At 40.2% G+C, this 20,100-nt stretch overlaps 1 protein-coding gene across 1 annotated transcript; it reads left to right on the top strand.

Moving 5' to 3' along the window:
- Positions 1 to 8,588: 8,588 nt before the first annotated feature.
- On the top strand, positions 8,589 to 19,682 carry ptpn22 (protein tyrosine phosphatase non-receptor type 22). Its single transcript, XM_030767682.1, has 15 exons — positions 8,589 to 8,774; positions 11,059 to 11,167; positions 11,367 to 11,443; positions 11,703 to 11,798; positions 12,293 to 12,331; positions 12,687 to 12,758; positions 13,044 to 13,103; positions 13,662 to 13,804; positions 16,408 to 16,474; positions 16,748 to 16,825; positions 17,109 to 17,195; positions 17,321 to 17,505; positions 17,713 to 18,292; positions 18,928 to 19,044; positions 19,671 to 19,682. The coding sequence occupies exons 1-15, from the start codon at positions 8,673 to 8,675 to the stop codon at positions 19,680 to 19,682; spliced, it is 1,824 nt and encodes a 607-aa protein (XP_030623542.1). The 5' UTR covers positions 8,589 to 8,672.
- The last annotated feature ends 418 nt before the right edge of the window (positions 19,683 to 20,100 follow it).

The following is a 20,100-nucleotide window of genomic DNA, read 5'->3' as shown; positions in this document are numbered from 1 at the left end:
GTACCCTATCTGAAGACAAAGCTATCACTGTTTTCAGCTTCCAAATATGTCCTCATGCTTCTTCATATTCATTTAAAGTGAAGGCATGCATAGGTTTGTTAAGTGTGAGTCATACAATTACAATCCACGTGGATGGACTTAATTGCTTTTATTCTAAAGAATAACTGTAGAATAAGGGTTTATGTACATTTATCTTGTGGCTCTGTTACATTATGAAAACCAAACAATATTGGCCAAAACTGATCAATTCTAAATAGTCACTAAATGTTGAGGTTAGCCCTAATAAAATGAGTTTCTGTGTGGGAAAGTTGACTACTGGTCAACTGGGCTACGTGACCACTCTGTCAACTGGATTGTGCAATGGGAAATGGCTATGAAATATCAGATTAAAATTCAATACGCTCTGCAAGTCATTGTTTGTCTCTATTTTGATTAGCAGCCCACACCCATCCCTCACAAAAAAAATGCTTCCTCTTGCAACTTTAAGGCTGGAATCTGAGGAAACAATGAAATATTCACAGATTAGCTCCTCTAATGAACGTTTAGTCATCATTTATATTTAGCAAACCTGTGCCTAACTGTTGAAAACTATTTTAATCATATCAGGAGGTTTTATTTATTTGCAGTTAGATGCAGGGGCTGTACTGAAAAAAAGTAGCTATTATAGATGAAATGTAAACTCAACTGAGAAAGAAAGCATGTATTTGTGTCAAAGCGAAATTTAATACCTGAACAAGTTACTGGAAAGAGGGTGTTGGTCTACGCGTAACCACAACGTGATTCAGTGGGTTGGATTCAGAAGAGGAAGTAATATTGAGAAATAATTTGCCCTACTTACAGCTCTACCTAAAGAACTGTCCCAGGAGCTAAATAAATGTTTTAAACACCAGCCTAAGTATTAACAGAAGTCTCAACATTTACTGACATAAAACGATGCCAGAGAGGTTTAGCCCTGTTGGTTTTAAGGCTTTTCTGGGTTTAAAGCAGGCAGACCTGTCCAGACAGCACTGTGTTGAGTTGTTTGCCACCTAGTGGTAACACACATCCTTCTATCAATCAGCAAGTGTACGAGGAGTCAGTTGATCAGTTATTAACAGGCATAAAACTGAACCTATGATCCTGTTCATGGTTTTTTTCTTATTTCATTTGAAATGTAATGCACTACAGGACATTGTCCTCAATGTTTTCAACAGTGTGACCAAGCTCTCTAGATCCTGAGCACAACTTTGAGATGCATACAAAAAAACACCACTTTAGTGTATTTCAAAGGTGTAAAAACACTGTTTATTTAAGACAACAAAAAAGTATCATTGATCAAATTTTAAATAAATAAAAGCCAAAGAACAAAAGCATAGCAAACCGAAAGGGGACGGGTAGCAGCTGACCAGGGCAGGCCAGCATGTCCCCAGCTAACACCTAATCTTGGAGGACAGATCTTACGTCACTCTCGATAACAAAAGATAAGGCAAGTCTTCAGGACAACTGCTGACTTACCCTGATCTAACCTAACTCAAAATGTGCACACAAAACGATAACAACAAATATGATAACGGTCAATTAAAGCAACAAAAGGTACAAAACAGTGGTATGTCTCCTCAACAGTGAGTCTGTATGGAGTGAGAGAAAGCATGTCAGGATGGGACACATCTATGTATATGTTATATACAAACCACATACAAACTGTGCAGGGGGCATGTAACACACAGTATTCAAAGCATTTAAATTATTCTTCCACTGAATGTGGCATTTGAGACATTTATCCGATTTCCTGTCGGTCCACTTCTTCCCCAGCAAATAGTCACCTGAAACTTTTGCCCCACTACAAATTTTGCAGTGTAGCTCCTTGCTTCCAAAATACAGCATAATTTTACATTGCCCTTTCCTGTGTGTACATACTCTAACAACCATTTTAAATTAAAGATCTTTTGTGATTTTTTTGACACTTACATCTGGGGTGAGCATGTCACCACTGTCCCCACACGTTTAGCAACTCTCAGAGTGACACTGGCCTAGTTCAAGCTACTTACAATTGATGAGGCTAGTTAACAAGCTATCCTAGGAACTGAGCTCTACAGTAAAACAAACAAACAAACAAACAAACAAAAAACAACTTATTTAAAGTGCTTGTAGCACATTACTGTTTTGTTGGCAATTTTAGATTACAAACCATTGCTACAGCTCAGTGAATATTTTGGTTCCCATCACATCTCTGTTATAATAGCTTAATAGTTTATTAAAACAATTTCATTGCATGCGCAGGTTTATATTAATTGCGACCAGGGCATCTCAGAGCAGTGCGTGACTGTAACTGTACTTGTGCACAATGAAGATTATCTTCCCACTTCACACATGACTTGTACAAACCACATAGGTTCTGTCATTGTCACACATCTTGTTTCATGTGGCATTGTAGGCTCCTGGGACCTGGAAACAAAAGGAAAAAAAGAATCTTCACAATCCTGCCAGACAGAGTGTCTGGACTGAAAATGATATAGGTGTATGATGTCCTTTTCATTCCAGATGCACAGTCTGTCTGTATTGTGTACATTATTTGTATATTTATTTTCTGTGTGTGTGTGTGTGTGTGTGTGTGTGTCTGTGTACAATGTGTACAAATAAATTTAGAATAAAAACAGGTGCTTGAAGCTAACATCATCTGCTGGTGTAATTGCTTATGACTGAGGGAGAGCTTTGACCCATTACTTACTTCCCTTACTGTCATTCAGTACACACACACACACACACACACACACACACACACACACACACACACACACACAATAATATACAAATTCAGAGATTACAAGTTCACAATTATAAAGGAAGAATTTATGTGCTCCTTTTACATGAAATTACCTTTCCAGAGATCTCTTGATGAAACTCTCTGTTGTGACTGGGTCTACAGGGACGTGCTCTTATGCACAAATGCACCGAACAAACAGTGCTTATCATAGTTATGAAAAGAAGCCAGCGGCAGAATTCATACCACAGTGGTACTCCTGACCAAGATCTGTAGAAACATAAATAGTACCCTGGTTTATCACATAACATGGTTAGGATTTAAAAGAAAAAAAAAAGTCAGCCATTTCCTCTGCTAAATACTTCCTTTGCTCAGTATTTTCATCAGTGCTCTGATGAATGGGAAGAGTTAGGTGTCGACAGATCAAACAGATCCATTTACTGTTTCGAAAACCAAAGAAACCCAGTCCCTAAGTGTGTCCTCTCTAAGCAGCTTCTTTACTGTGATACAGTGGCAGTTCTAGCTTGTATGGCGCCCTGGGCGACCGCCCCACTTCAGTGCCCCTGGCCAACAACAACAACAACAACAACAAAAAAGCACCATTCTGTAATCTTTATTCAGACATTGAACATTAATCCTAAAATAATATGGATTGGGCTGGCAGTGGGCTGCCTCGCTTACGAGCAAGAATGTGTTTCTGCTTATTCTCGTCCAGCGTTTACATGGATAGGCTACGGGTGGATAGGCTACAGGTCACCCCCCCCCCCCCCCCCCCCCCCCGCCCACTCGAACATAAAAATATATCTGCCTGCACAAATGAACGAGACTGTACATTCGAAGTGAGCTAGGCTACCGCTGCAATGGTTAACTTCTCTGTCCATCTGTTGGCAACGTGGATGGTGTTGATTGCCATAGATATTCTGAAAGCGAAAAGTCCCGCTACCGGCGCCCCAGGTGCGGACTGGTTTTTATTCTTAAGGATTTCACACAAACCAGAAAAAATGCAGCAACTGTGAAACTATATAGGCCTGTTCATAGTATTATGAATGAACTGTGGTTTATTTGGTAGCATTTCGTAGTGTGACTGATTTTGCTAATTGCATTAGTACTGTACAAAGAGGTGTGCTATTTGATAGACTTCCATGCTCCCCCCACCTCGGGCTTCCAGTGGGGAGACCTGAGGTCAACCGAACCCCGCCCCAATGCCCATCTCGTAATTCTGAGTGGGAGACCTTCCCAGGCAGTTGCCTACCTAGCTCACAAACTAGAATCAGGGCGCCCACGGCGACAAGGTCAACTGACCGACACAGTGACATGATATCACTGAAGAGACATGATACAAAACCGATGGCGCAAATGTCACTATTCCGATTTTTTTTTTTTGTGCAGTCGCTCAATGCTGCCCCCTGCAAGATGCCGCCCTCGGCAGCTGCCCATGTCGCTCATACCTAAATCCGCCCCTGCTGTGATCATAATATCCTCTTTTCACAGGTTCTTTATCTTGGAAAAAAAAGAGTTGGCAGAAACCTGAGGAAAACATCCCAGCTGGTAAAATGGCTACATCCTGTCTGTTTCCCAGTCTCTCTCAGATGAGAAGCAGGAGTGGAGTTTTCTGCAGGACTCTGGAGTGTGCTGAGGGTTTGAGTGGTTGTGGGGGAGGTGGTGCTCCTCATACAGTCATAGGCCCCAAACTCTGAACAGGAGGCAAAACACATATTTATAACTTAAAACAATGGATGAACTAATTTATGAACTGATCAATGGATGAACTAACCCTATAAACTGATTCTTGTCATGTCATGAAAATTTTTCTCTATACTTTTTTTTTTTTACCTGTCTCATAAATAAAGATTCAGCTGACTTCTCAGAGTGACACGAAATTGACCGAAAAATAGTGAGGAGGCATTGGCTTGTGGTCTTTCTCAGACAAATGAACTGAACTTCAGCTTGCATAATTACTATGTTCGTCAACGAATTTGTTTCTACTTACCATTAGATGCGATGAGAAAAACACAGTCCTCATCCGCGGGTTGCACTACCTGCAGTAAAACTGCTTTACTTCTCTGGTTGCTTACGCCGTTACTTGCAGTGCAGAAAAACTGACTGTCGTCTTTAATGGCTCCACAGTGGAAGTCTAGATCAGCCGAGTTCTGAAGCAGGATATCTTCGGGATGACTGATTCGGTACCAGGTGTAGCGCGTATTTGAACCTTTTGAGCTTTCACAGCGGATCTTTACTCGCTGTCCCCTACATGTCGTCTCAAGTAAACCAAGAGACTTCAGCCTTGGTTCAGACACTGGCTCTGGTAGTCAGATCACACAGGAAGTTCATGACAAACAAACAAACAAACGTACATGACAGCGTTTGTTATAATGTGTTATGGGGTTTTCACAATCTCTTCTTCATAGATCTAGGTGAAGTTAGTTAAAGTTCTTTTAAGAGTCTGAGATAGTTTAGGCAGATTCTGAGGTTATTTGCGAACACACATTTTGTTGAAACACGAGCGCTCTCATCGCGTGTATTACGGAAAAGACAATCGTATCAAAGTGGTAAAAGAAAACGCCCAAAGCCTTACCTTCAGTTACGTGCACTTCGATCCTAACCATCAGATCAGCATAAATCTTATCAATCCCGACCCAATAAATTCCGGAATCCTTTAACTTTAGATCAGTCATGACAATGTGTAGGCCGTTGCGTACTGCATCGATCACTCGGACTTGATTTTGGAGTTCAGCTTTGGTAAAACCATCTGTATCCGTCAGAACATCACAGGTGGCTCTCGACCCCCCAAGACACCAGTACTTTTTACTGAACATATAACGGGACGTTTCGTACCGGCAGATGATATGAAAACCGCTCCCAAGAAAGATACGAATCACTGTCTTATCACACCAAAGCTGCGCACCAACTGAAAAGGGATTTTTTTAAATTAAAATATTTCTTATAAATAATGTAAAAAATCGATGACTGAAAAATTAACAAATTGTCAGGTTTGTTAGTAAAATATCAACGTCAAATGCCATTTGGACACGAGATAGCGATTTTAATGTGATATTTAAGTCTACGTGGTCATAACATTAATTGTCTCATAAGGTATTTAGAAAGCTGCATAAAATTTATACACAGGGACTACCAAAATATTTGTGTGGAAATCATATTTTGTATGATGCCAGATGTAATAGAGGAAAATATTAAAAGAGAGTCTGTTTCTGATATGTACCCATCGGCCAATGTCATATTTCACTTCTCTGTGTTCATTTTTCTTCACTCTATACAACAGAAGACAGACTGTGCTAAGCTTTCCTTAGTTTAAATAACTTACCTTGCACAAGAAACATGAGATACAGAACCCTCATAGCGAGTGGCTGCTATAGATTGCTGGTAAAGGAGACAGGATGTATGTTAAGTTCGACTGCTTTTTTAGGCTGCTTTTTTTCCCTTATGGTAATGCCGCATACAGGTTTCAGCCAGCATATGTTACCTTTTCCTGTATTACATCTAAGTCCACAGCCATTATTTTTCTTGCTTTCTGTTGTTCTTTTCACTCTCAGACAGAACGAATAAAACAAACAAACCAAGGCACCACATTAATGGCAGAGTGGTCTGAGATGAGTTTAAAAGTTTGAGGTTTATTTATTTAGAAAAAAAAAGAAAAAGAAAAGAAAGAAAGTCAGACAGTGGCGAAACACAGTTTAAATCTGTGAAGCTGCTGACTGACAGTGAAACACATTTGCTGGCTTTTTTTTTAATGAATTTTTTTTCAGGTCATTGTTCTGGTTGCACCTCTTAGAACACCACAGTGCATGACAACATAGGCATGACCACTGCATGGTTTATGCATGTTTCTATGTTTCGGAAAAGAAAATTCAGAGATCATTGCATTCAGTTTGTCATGTGGAGACAATAGAGTCAATGTAAGCAAAATGTCATCTAATGTCCAGAACAGCAATAGAGGGGCATGAAGTAAGTAAATAGCAATAAAAGAAAAAAAAAATGAAAGAAAAGTACGAAAACTAGAATTGAGCAAACAAAATCAGTTATAGAGTAAAAGACAATGTAATGAGTATAACTACTGCCACATATGCAGTGGTCTTCTTTATGCCTGCACAGGATGTGTGGTTGCAATGAGTGATGGTTCAGTCTTTTTTTTTTCCATCCTTTCATATTTACACTGTGTGTACCTAAGTGTGGTCTATAATCCAAACCACTCATGTCAGCTGTAAACTCCACAGTTTGATATATTTTAAAGGAAACCATGAAGTCCAGTTTGACAGAAGCAGCTGCAGTTTCCCAAATTTGAGTTTGATCATCAGTATGCTGTGTCCATTCCATTCTCTGTATGAGTGATCTTTTTTTTTTTTTGCAGTAGTAAACTGTTAATCAATGGACATTACAGACTGACTGTGCCCCTTTACGTTATATTTTGTATTTGGTGTGTCAGTCATAGGATGAAAGTAAAGTAGACCAATGTGAGATAGAGTCCTTTTCATCAACTACATCTTTTACTAAGTTTAACTGATGTCATTATGAGATGAGTAACAGTGAGGGCTGTTGTGGTTTTCAGCCACTCACAATCAGAAAATGCCTGAGAGTTTGTGCAAAGCTCATAATACAAAGAATAACTTTCCCATTACATAAGAGGAATATGAGAGTCAAAAGCTTCATGATTCAAAGGGTGATTTATAACATTACTCCATAAAGAAACACTAGAGGGTGTACTATCTCAAACTTTGAATGATCTCTTAAATGACTGAAACTGCGTGCAAGTTTCCGCTTGACACCCAAGTTCTCACAGTATGAAGAAGTAAGAATTAAGGAAGGACAAAGAATTCAGTCAGGCAAAGTAAGCCACATGTCTAGTTAACTGGTTTCATATAAGCCAAAATGCACATACTCCAACACATGATGGAGTCATGCAGCACAAAGTGATCATTAGTTCTTTTCTGTTCTTGACTTTGGTCCATTAAGAAAACAAAAGAATAACAGTGGTTTATACGTATTTGTCCAAAATGTCAAACGAACATTGTATCTCATTTTTTCCGGAATACATACAGCACAAAGTGTGCATTACACTATTTCCTGTGGTGGTCAATGACAGTCTTAGGATTATACAGCACAGAGGGTTTGGCATGTGATGCATTGTGTCAGTGAAAGAGATGCTAAGGTGCAGCGCCATGCTGAGGTGATTTGGCAGGATGAGTGCATTCCAGACATCTGTTGACATCAGCTGAAGGAGAGCTCCCCGTCAGACCAGACTTGGGCCCGCCCTCTCCGTTCCCTGCGATCATCAGCTTTTTGAATGTGGCTCAACTGGCCGGACAACCTTTAGGATGCGCTGACTCCAAAAGCTAAGACTCTCGTTCACAAGCACGAATAGTTGCAGTGGAAGACACAAACAAATTCACACCCCGTCTGAGTAAAGCACTTCCTATACAGGGGGCGGCTCTAGGACCCAGTGTTGCTGCATGTAAGATACAGAGAAGACAGAGGCTATGAGAAGGAAAGAGAGAAAGAGAGAGAAAGAGAGAGAGAGCAAGAGAGAGAGAGAGAGAGAGAGACAGAGAGAGAAACTGAGAGAGAGAGAGTCTGAAAGAGACAGGGGGCATCGTGATATTTTTACTCTGACCACAGAGGTTGTTTGCGACAGCTATTGCAGCTTCCGTGACGACAGCAAACACGACAACTCAACGCAAAGTTCCTCAACCCACAGGACAGAGAAAGAAGCAGAGAGACAAGTGGAGCGACCAACAATTAGAAGAGTTTTTTCTTATCTATGTCTGTGTATGACAGACGAGGGGAGAGTTAGAGCAAAAAAAAAAGGAGTGAAACAGAGAGGGTTGAGGAAGAGAGAAAGAAAGAGACCTCTGAACGCTTGTTCTCCACTTCCATGACCTGATATGACAGAGAGAGCTGGTCTGAAACACTTCTCAGCATGGACCACCAAGCCCAGATTTTGAGGGACTTCCTGGCCTTGGTTGCCAGCAAGGAAGAGGAGGATGAAGAGGCTGAGAATGGTTTTGCCGGAGAGTTCTTGGTGAGTTGAACCATCTGCCTAGGCTTTTCTTTGTGGTGAAGTCAGGTTAAAAGATAATGACAGAAGTGTGGAAATCACCATCAGCCTAACAGAAATCTCGAAATTTACCTAATTCTTACAAACCGCAAGGACACCATATCTAACGTAAATAACATAACTTACTTGGATAAGATAGCAGGTCAAAAAACAGCGAGTGTTTTGGTGTGCGTGTGTTTGTGTGTAGTAAAGAAGAGGGCGTTTAGCGAACATGTCAGTGCTACAGGTCTGGTAAAGGAGTAAAGAGAACTGTGTGAAAGAGCAGTACAGTGCATAATTTGACTGGTCAGTGAGCTGCTACATTTTCTTACCATACAGTTCCTCTTCTTACACTCCTGCCTCTAACCGTGAGCCTCCACTTAAAAAAGAGAACTAACGTCCCACAGTTATTACCAAGGGCAAGAACAATGCAACAGATCCTGGGGCAGAAATGGTGAAAGGTGAAAGGTATGTTGTCTCTTGATGAGTCATTCTTGACAGGGCCAGCTGCAGGATGCAATGACTAAGGGGGCATTTGAGATTTGCAAGGGGGCAAATATGTAAATTATGACAGGGCTATGGTTAAAACTGAGGGGTCAAAAATTGTATCCGAGGGGTCAGCGCCATCATCCCATAACCGCTCGACTGTCATGACCGAAAAGGCACAGCCGTAGTGGTCAGTAACAACACTCTCCACGTGTAAATGCCACCCAAATTCTGCAATGTCTCTGTTAACGTTGAGCTGACATGACATCACTTCCTGAGGAATAAAAAGTACTCTGTAGCACAAGCATCTATTATACCTTGCAAAAAAACAAAAAAATAAAAAAACTTACCTCCAGGACAGGACAGGACAGGACAGGACAGGACAGAAAGAGCAGTGTGCCCATGTGCCCAGGTCTGAGAAAAAGTCTTGGCTCTCCTCTCTCAGACTATGCCAGGGGGAAGTCTTTTTGGCCTGCGCCTCTGTTTCAAACATAGCTAAAGTGGAGGGGTCTGTGTGCGTGTGCGTGTGTGAACTCATGGTAGTGGTAGTTACTGTAAGTACCCAGCACTTTGGGCAAATAGGGTCACTCCAAAATAGCATAATAGTGTATGAGCCACAACTTCATACCTCCCTTGAGTGAATCTAGAATTACTCATTGGTTGTGTGGCGGAATCCCCTGCTGGTCTGTAAGGGGGAAGAGAAACTGTACATCTGATGTGTGAGCAGAGCAGTTCCCATAACAAAGACATCATTGCTTGTCACTTTTATCATAGCCATTCACTGTTAACTGCAGCATAAGAGACTTTTTGTTGGGAGATGTAGATATGTCTTTGTCTAATCCTGTAAAACCGGTTCTCATTGAGTTGTAGGGGCTCAAGTGTGTAATGCAACTGCAGGCATTTACTGGACAGCTAAATATATGTGTTTGTGTGTGTGTGTGTGTGTGTGTGTGTGTGTGTGTGTGTGTGTGTGTGTGTTTGTGTGTGTGTGAGCGAGAGAGAGCGAGAGAGAGAGAGAATTAAAGTGAATGACAAAGAGACAGAGAGAGATGCTGAAAGAACCACATCGAACAAGGACCCCTACTTGTTCAAACTCATGTGTCCGTTGTGGTTAGGAAAAAGCACAGAAAGCTAAGCGGCTGTTTACTCTTGTTACTTGGTCTGAGAAATGATGCTTTATATTTGAGACAGAGCCATCTTCCCTAACGCTTCACCCCCCCCACTGTACACATATATAAACACGCATAGATATGCACACTCTTACACAAATGCATGCACACATAAACACAGGACCAGAAACAGCATAAAGCTGTTCATACAAACTCTTTCTCTCTCTCTCTCACACACACACACACACACACACACACACACACACACTGACATGCAGACTTACCTACAACACTCTCCGCTGCCTTTAAAATGGTCGACTGTTTTTTTTTTTCTTCTGATACAGATAGCCTAGTCTTGTTTAGTGTCAGAGTGTATGGGATCTTCTCTCTGCTGTATACATGCATCTGACAGCTGTACAAGGCCGCTGAACAAAACAAGACTTCACTTCTTAAGTATTCACAGTAAAGACAGGACAAGGCCAAACCCATGTCTGAAATTTATTTTCAACATCATATATGAAATCATAGGGCTTATATTTGTAATTTTTATACAATTTGTAATTTTTATACGCTTAAAGAATAGCTGATGCTAAATGTGATAATAAAACAAAAAAATGTAACATTTCTTAAATACATTTTTTAAAAATTATTTGAATGTTGATGAATTTTTTCAGAAACTCAAGAGACAGTCTACAAAGTACCGCACAGATAAGACCTACCCCACAAAGGCTGCAGAGAAACAAGAGAACGTGAAGAAAAACCGATACAAAGACATTGTCCCCTGTAAGTGAAAAATTTAAGAAGTTTAAGAAGCCATATACAGAATATATCAGTAAAATTTTGCTGGCAACTACACTTGTGACCACAAATAACTGCATGCTCTAGCATGAAGTCATAGCGGATTTAGATCATCATCTGTATCGGATATGTCGTGTTAATGTATTACTGTTTACCGATCTGAACTATGTTTGTTTTCTTACAGTTGACCACAGCAGAGTGAAGCTTTCTCTCAACACCTCCAAAAATGACAGTGACTACATCAATGCAAGCTTCATTAAGGTGTGTTCATAGCTATCCTCATATCTGCACAAACTTGGTCCTATGCCTTCAGGGAAGGAATATTTTCCTTAGGGAGGGGACATATCTGTGTGTTGTCAAAATATTTATTGCACAAGTTAAGTTATGGTCTATGAAACGCAAACTATATTTTCGAAGACACACAAATATTTTGAATGTTTTATGCTGTTGAATTAGATTCGATTCTATTTTTTAAATAAATTATTTAGATGTAGTAATTAGTCTTTGTGTTGTGCTGTAGGGGGTGTCAGATCCTAGAGCATACATTGCCACCCAGGGGCCGCTGCCCAACACTGTGCTGGATTTCTGGAGGATGGTTTGGGAATATGAAGTGGAGGTATGTGAATGTGAATACTTGGAAGGGTTGTTCAGAATTTTCAGAATTCTGGAATTGACTCCGTCTGGCCTCCTTGTACTGACTTCTGTTAAACTGACTGGGGAAGGGTGGAGGAGGGTGTTCAGATGTCAACTAACTAGCTGAATTGGGCACAATATTTAAACAATTTCAGCGAATTAGAACTGATCCCTGTAAAAGTATACTGTAATAGATACCCTCCGTGCTGGAAGATTTTATCAGGTTAATTTATGATGGGTTTACTGGTCATGTCATGTGAGATGAATGGAGATCAGAGATAAATGGACAACAGATTTGTTACTGGAGGATGTACTGAAACAGATCTGCCCAGAGCCCGGTGCATGTAACGCTATTTCACTGAAGCGTTTCAAAAAAGGAAGAGTCATTCTCTCTTTCTCTCTCTCTCTCTTTGTGTGTGTGTGTATGTGTGTGTGTGTGTGTGTGTGTGTGTGTGTGTGTGTGTGTGTGTGTTTTAGGTAATTGTGATGGCTTGCAGAGAATTTGAGATGGGAAGAGTAAGCTACAAAATTTCTCTTCTTTCTTTGGTTGCACGATTATCTTTTCATAAATCTATAAACACACACTGAAAAAGCACAAGGTGAATATACATTAAAAACATTCTTGTGAGATATCTCTGAAATATATAAAGAAACATCCTCTGTGTTTTCTGAGCTACATCCTCTTATAACCACAGGGTCATGTCATGGTCTGTTGAGCGATCTTAAACTCACAACTGACAAACCAATGAAAACAATCATCAAACAAACCTACATATTAGCCTTTTTTTTCTATCAAATATGTGCAGTTTTATTTGATCTGAAATGCATTATTGCATTAACATTTTATTTGGCTTTGAATTCTCTCTTGCAGAAAAAATGTGAGCGCTACTGGCCACAGTCAGTAGAAGATGTGTTTGTGTGTGAGCCGTTTACCATATGCTGTGTAAGTGGTACTTCCTCTCGTGTACAGACCACACTTCCTGTCCTGACAGGTGACAGCAAACCTAGCGTGATATGAGTTTAAAATGGACATAAGCCATGGAACTCTTTATTACACTGAATGACTCATAGAAAAGCAAAAGATTGCAATCATGTCTACAATCCTGTTTTAACGAGAGCTCTTTGAGTTTGATTGTCTTCATGCCAAAATACACACACAATTTTAAAAAATAAAAAAACAAACAAGCACACATACAAATATTTCTAACAGTATTCAATTTTGTTTTAGCAAACAGAGGAGAGCAAGGGCGATTACATAAGAAGGACATTAAAGGTGACCTTTCAGAGGGTGAGTAAGGTCTTCCAATGAAAAAGGGAACTTTAAAAATATTTCCAGTGGTATTTGCTGATCACAGTTTGTGTGGTGGGTTAATAGTGGCATATGAGACGGTCTCATAAATTTTTGTTTCATCTTACAGACTTATGAAAATGAACTGAAAATATGTGCTGACTGTGCTGTGTCTGAAAAGCTGTTTCCGTTTTAGTAACTTAGACTTTTCCACTGATTATGTCAATGAATACCGGCCCACAGAAGAACATGTGTAAGGAGAACATGCTCAGCAGTTAATGAAGTGAGACGCATTCTCACTCTAGAGAAGTGTCAGTGTGTGTTGCAACGTTTCCTTGACATCATTTTCCAGAGTTGAAATATGACTTCACACATGGCACATGAAGGACTTTGTGTGTTACTAATATTTGTCCTATATTGAAAAAAAAATGAATAAACAAATTACAAAGTACAAAACATTCACGAAACTTTAATATGAACTAGGTGCTAAGAGGTTTTTCTCTTGTGCGAAATTAAATGGGATACACATGATAAGATGCAGCTCTTTGTTTCTGCCAGACCTGTCGCACAGTGAAACAACTGCACTATGTGAACTGGCCGGATCATGGTATTCCCAACTCCATCCCTCCCATTCTGGAAATGTTGCAAGACATGCGTGTGTACCAGGATCATGAACGCGTGCCCATCTGCATCCACTGCAGGTCAGAAAGCTACACTCCTATTTCTCTAAATACTGTAGCAGAATATCACCCAACAGACCCTGAGACTGTGTCTGTAACTAATGAGAGTTCCATCAAAGCTCAAAAGTTTTTTTAGAGAATGTTAGCACAGGAACAACCATCACTCTTCATACTTGCTAAAGTACTTTTTTCTGTAATTATTGATAAAGCTGACTGGTTGGGCTGTCTTCTTTCTCCAGGGCCTGTGGGTTCAAGGCCTGTTGACAGTGGTACTTGGCAGGAATTTGAAAACGTCCTTTAAAAATATCTTGTCTCAGTTGTTGTGACTAACTGTCCAGGGATAGGAATATTCTTATTTACCGTTAGAAAGCAGGTTGAGACTAGAGCATCGATGCTTTTGGGTCTTTTTTGGCTTTCTGTAATTTAGTGGTCTTAAGTCAACCTGAACAGAGAAAGGACAGGAATAACTTTGAATCCACCCAATGTCGTCAAATGTCAAAATGATCAAAAACACATTAAACACATTATTATTGCATTTACATAAAGGTTTATATTGGGGGTGGGAGAGCCACAGAAAAGACAGTTATGTTTCGTTTTTTTTTTTAACATGTGCAAATGCCCCCTTGTTTCTGCACACCACAATTTGTACAGGAAACAATTGTGGCAGGGTGACCAATAAGTCAGAGCGTGTGCAAAGCTTCCGCTGTGCTGTCTAAAGGCTGCATAACGAATAATAATAGTAATAACCATTATCATAAAAATGCCCTCTGAAGGTAATGGCCAATCATAAGCTGTAAAACAAATAGTTTTCAGAATGTTCATGTGCAGTGTCAGATTTTAGCATTCCATGCAATGGACATGGTGATTGCCAGGTGTTTACTGATTTATTTATTTATTTATTGATAGAAAGTCACTTTGGAATCTATCAATTTATTTTAGTCTTCGCCTGTGTAAACCCACTTGCTGATCTGAATGAGGGAAATCTTGTTTTCTAATCTTAACCAGAGTTGCTAGATTCTTCCTGTTTTTCATGTTTGAAGTCACGAACTAAAACTGACACTTGGTATGCATAACACATTCGACAAAATAAAAAGATCATTTCTGCTTAAACAGTGGTTCATTGTCACATGTTACAATACCATGTACAAAGTGCATTGACCATTTCGACAAGCGCTACCTTAGGGTGGTTTTCCCTGCATTTGTTGAAGTCCAGGTCCTTAAATCAAATATGATTCAGACCTGAGATCAAAATATTAACTCTGTTCCATTTGTCATAAGCCTTTGATGGGGTATTGCCAACTTTGGAGCCCATTTAGCAGTATGGCAATGCAGGCATGTCAAACAGGGAACTGCCCTCTCAGAATAAACCAGTCAAACTGAATGCTCCTGGGCCTCCAGCCACCGAGACATAACATTACCAATTACTCCACAAAGCTAAGGTCCTGTTATATCAGTCCAAGCACACAGTAACAGTGTGGACAGTCTCTTCTGTCCTTTCTTCATTGCAGAAAACTGGAGATCATGTTTTAGCAGTTACACTTTGATTTCAAAATCAAAATGAAACCCAGAATGATAGATTCAGTTTGTTTTATGCTTTTTTGGCATGTACTTATATAATGCCATTAGGCGCTAGACCTTCTTCAGCTGTCAGACAGTCACTGGGAATCTCTGCAATTGGCCTGTCATTTGGATTGTGCGGATTCTAAATTAAAGCCCCAGGCAGAAGACACAAAGACGTTAACCTGAGACAGTGCAGGGTTTTCATCAATAAGAGAAGCAGAATACACACACACACACACACACACACACACTTGTACTTCTAATTTTTCTGAGGACACTCATTGACATGATGCATTCCCAAGGCCCTTACCCTAACCTCAACCAATCCAACTCAATGCCTAACACCAATCTAATTCTGACCTGAACCCTAAAACCAAGTCTTAACCTTCAAACAGCCCTTTGAAGAAGTGAGGACCAGCCAAAATGTCCTCATTCCCAAGGTCTAAAACTCAAACAGGTCCTTATAAGGATAGCTGTACAAGCTGTACAAGTACACACACACACACACATGAATACATATAAACATATATATATATATATATATATATATATATATATATATATATATATATATACACTCACACTCACACACACACACACACACACACACAAACATATATACATATATACACACGCATACACACACACACACACACACACACGCACACACACATATATACATATATATACACGCATACACACATACACACACGCGCACACACACACATACATGCACACACACACACACACACACACACACACACACACACACACACACACACACACATATATGTATGTATGTATATGTATGTATCTGTACATATGTATTATGCTTCTCTTTGACGAGAGCTTTTGATGTGCTGATACAGCTGATATGGTCTCTAGCTTGCATTGATGCATGTGGCAGTCCTGAGAAAATGTGTCATCACCTCTCGAAAAAGAAAACTTTGATGAGCCATCTCTTTAAGAGAACCACTTAACCCAGGGTTGTGATAATACTGTGCATTCAGCAGTCGCTGAAACATTCAGACAATAAGATTAATCTTCCCACTGGGTCATTGCAGTGCTGGCTGTGGCCGGACAGGAGTCTTGTGTGCCATTGACTACACCTGGAGCCTACTGAAGAGACTGGTAAGCCTGATGCATGCATTTTACTCTACACTGGCCCGTGACATATTTGTGTAATTCAGGTTGCATTAAAAGTAGAAAAATAAAAACCTTCTGTAAATTATGACATGTAGGAGCTCACAAGAAATGTTCAGATCCAATTAAAAATGTTTAAGACCTACATTGTCTATTTTCTGGTGAAAAGGCTGTTATAATTTTTACATAATGTGATGTGATAAGATAAACTTTGTCTTGATGGTTGGTTGCTTCATGTGCAATGTCTGTTTTTGCATCCAGATGATACCAGAGAATTTCAGCATCTTTAACCTTGTCCAGGAAATGCGTACACAAAGGCCCTCAGTGGTTCAAACTAAGGTGACTTTCCCTGAAGAATTTTCAGCCAGTGCAAATCATGAACTTTGCCATCTGCCTTCTGGCTGAATGCAGACTTTTTTTAAGTAAACATTTGAACTGCTGAATCCACAGTAATCACCAAATTCCTATAAAACCTATTAGTGTGTCTGAAGCAAATGTCACACTCAGTTAAAACCACCTCTCAACAACATTTTTATTAGATCACATTAAAATCTATTAATTTCCACTGTATTGAAATGGATCATAACCTGCATTTTCTTCCTACTGATTTGCAACCCAAAAGGAGCAATATGAGCTGGTGTACAGGGCCATTAAGTTCCTATTTGAGAGGTATCTACAGATGTTGGAGCCTAGCTTGAATAAGGAAAAGGTGAGAAATTTTGCTCTCAACAGTGCTGTCTGAAAACAAATTTAGAAAAATGAAACTCAGACAGTATTTGGGTGGCCCGTTATTCTCATGTTGCTTGGGTAATTTCCGCTGTTGATATCCAACAGGTCATGGATGCTACCTCACCAGTTTTGTCTAGTGCTAGTGACAGTGATCTCTCAGACCTCAGTGAACCAGAGCCAGAACCACAACCAGAGCAGGAACCAGAACCAGAACCAGAGCCAGAATCACTACCAAAACCAGAACCAGAACCTGAGCCAGTGGTCATGTTGAAACCCCAGCCTGCACAGAGGTAAAACTCAAATCCAAGTGGACATCTCAAATTTTTCATTGAATCATGGCTTTGAATTAACAGCAAATAAAATTCCGTTAGTCAACTAGCACTCTGTTGACCCTGGTCAGAGGAACGACAAAATGAAATGGTTAGTTCATGTTAGACTTCATCTCCTCAAATGCCAGAAGTGCAAAACGACTGACTAGATGTGTGCCATTTGCACAGGTGTTCGTTGCGGCAAGCTCCTGCAAATGCAGCCAATCATGGCATACAGAAGAACACCATTCAGCGTCCACCTCACTCGCCGCCTCCGGCTCCAGTGACCCCTGTGCCCAGGAAACCTGAGGATATCCCCCAAACCATACCAGGATGGCCTGTGACAACGATGCCACCAGAGACACACACCATGGCAACACAAGACAAGGTTGGCCCTCTGGTGCTTCAGAGGACATTGTCTGGTCCAAGTAACACCGCTGGCCTGCCTGACAGCTCCAGATCCAGAGACACCGCAGCATCTCCACAGGAGTCCGAGTTCACACAGGGCCTTCAGGAGTCCACAGAGACAAAGAAGATCGTTCCCTCGATTCGGGTTCACCCCGTAGTCACAAACTCTATCTGTCTCTCTGTTGAGGACCCTTACTTTGGCCTTGAGTCACCGACTAAAGAATCCTTCTCTTTGAAGGAAGAGGTAGCGCCCCTGAGTGGCCTGATAGAGAGCCTCTGTCACAGTGGCCTCACAATAACCATTGATGACCAGGCTCTGCTGCCACCAACACTTGACAACAATGCCACAGGTCTGATGAAAGTACAACTTGTTTTTTTTTTAGTATTAGAACAAGAATATGTAGATTTAACATATCTGCCTGACTTCACAACAGTTGGTTCTGACCAGTTCTGGTCATTTGTATGGTTACAGTGTGTTTCAATTGTTTCTAAGGCCTGTGTGTGTGTGTTCTTAGATGTGATAACACCTGTATCAGATGATGAAATTCCTCCACCATTACCGGAAAGAACGCCAGAGTCATATATACTAGCTCACCAAGGTTAGTCGTATTCATATTATATGTGAACACAACACATTTACAATGAGCACAAAACACACCTGGAGACAATTAAAACCCCTAGAACAATTCATGTTTGAAAAATGTCCCACAACCACAGACAATTTAAGAAGACAGTGCTCTCTTTCAGTTCCTACAACTTTTCAATTAAATTTCAGTTCAAATATTCAAGACAATGGATGGAAGACAATGGATGGAAGACAATTACAGTTTCAAGTCTTTTGTTCTCTGACACGTCCTTATTGTGGAATGTCTGCTGATCACAAAGATTGACGACATTCATATGATCAGTCACTCCTACTTCTCATTCAACTACCTTATCAGTCAGAATACACTGCAGACATGAATCTCTTCGTGCATTTATGTTTTCCTTAAATAGCCTCATAATGAACCTGAAGTCTTTAGCCCGGCTTTCAGCTGTGTGAAAGTTAGCCAAATGTTTGAAATACCGCACTGCCTTTACATGGCCACGCCCTCTTTGATGACTGTCTCCGAGGTGAACAAAAATGAACCTGATGCATGGAAGATCTTTTTTTCCCACTAACATTCGTCTGTATTTTCCACACAGATGGCATTGATGAAGGTGATAAATTAACAGTCATATTTCCATCTAGTGATCCTGCTCTGGTCCTAACGGAAGGCAGTGGTGAGTAATAAATATCTCTCTTCAGCTGCTTGCGTTGGCCAAGATGGACATTTTTTTTATTCTCACACACTATTTCCAGTCAATGTCAATGTTATTTCCTCCATAGGTAACCCCCCTTCGCCTGTCCCTCCATTACCTGAAAGAACGCCTGAATCATTCGAACTGGCAACTGGGGAAGGTAAACATGCTGAAGTTCATGTATTTGATGCATCCTTGTTCGGACTGTGTGGAACGTGGAACTCATATTTTCCCGTTCCTGAATGGAACATACTTGTATTCCCTGACAGATTTGGTACAGAGTGCAGTACAAGAGAAGCCAACGGACAGTGTGCTCAGAATTGGCAAGTCATTGGAATGGTCAGGAAGCACAAGTTCAACTCAGGCGGACAACAACAAAAAACCCTGGTCAAGGAGCAAGGTGAGCAGTGGTCAAACTGGGTGATCTCCTTGATCTCCTGGTGAGCTTGTGCAAACAGGTGGACAACTAGACTCTAAAGGCTAATGCTATATATATATACATACATACATACATACATACATATATACACACTCTCACCTCTCACTGTCATTTTAAACTTTGGAACAGATGAATGCTGTGGAAAATAATGAGACATGAAAGTGATGACTTTTTTTCGCTACATTATTCTAATCATGACATATTTTTTTTCAGAGCTTAAAGAATAGATTTTCCATGTTTGGTAAGTTCATAAAAAAAAAAAATATATATATATATATATATATATATATATATATATATATATATATATATTGTGTATAGTGTATATATGTGTACTGTTTAGCATTTACATCTGTCATAAGCCCTCAGACCAAAGCCAAACAATGACAGTCTACAAAAATCATTCTGTAATAACTTAGGACAGTATCAGTTGGATGTGGGTATGTGTG

This window comes from Chanos chanos, chromosome 3 (genome assembly GCF_902362185.1).
Source record: "Chanos chanos chromosome 3, fChaCha1.1, whole genome shotgun sequence".
NCBI classification, from domain to species: Eukaryota; Metazoa; Chordata; class Actinopteri; order Gonorynchiformes; family Chanidae; genus Chanos; species Chanos chanos.
Note: the sequence above shows the minus strand (reverse complement) of the source record. Positions and strands in the feature narration are given on the sequence as shown.

Bases quoted from the DNA above. Each gene is read 5' to 3' on its own strand.
- ptpn22 (XM_030767682.1), top strand. From the start codon at position 8,673: ATGGACCACCAAGCCCAGATTTTGAGGGACTTCCTGGCCTTGGTTGCC. The intron at 13,104-13,661 runs GTGAGTAAGGTC...TGTTTCTGCCAG, and splicing joins TAAAGGTGACCTTTCAGAGG to ACCTGTCGCACAGTGAAACA. The intron at 17,506-17,712 runs GTAAAACTCAAA...CCATTTGCACAG, and splicing joins AAACCCCAGCCTGCACAGAG to GTGTTCGTTGCGGCAAGCTC.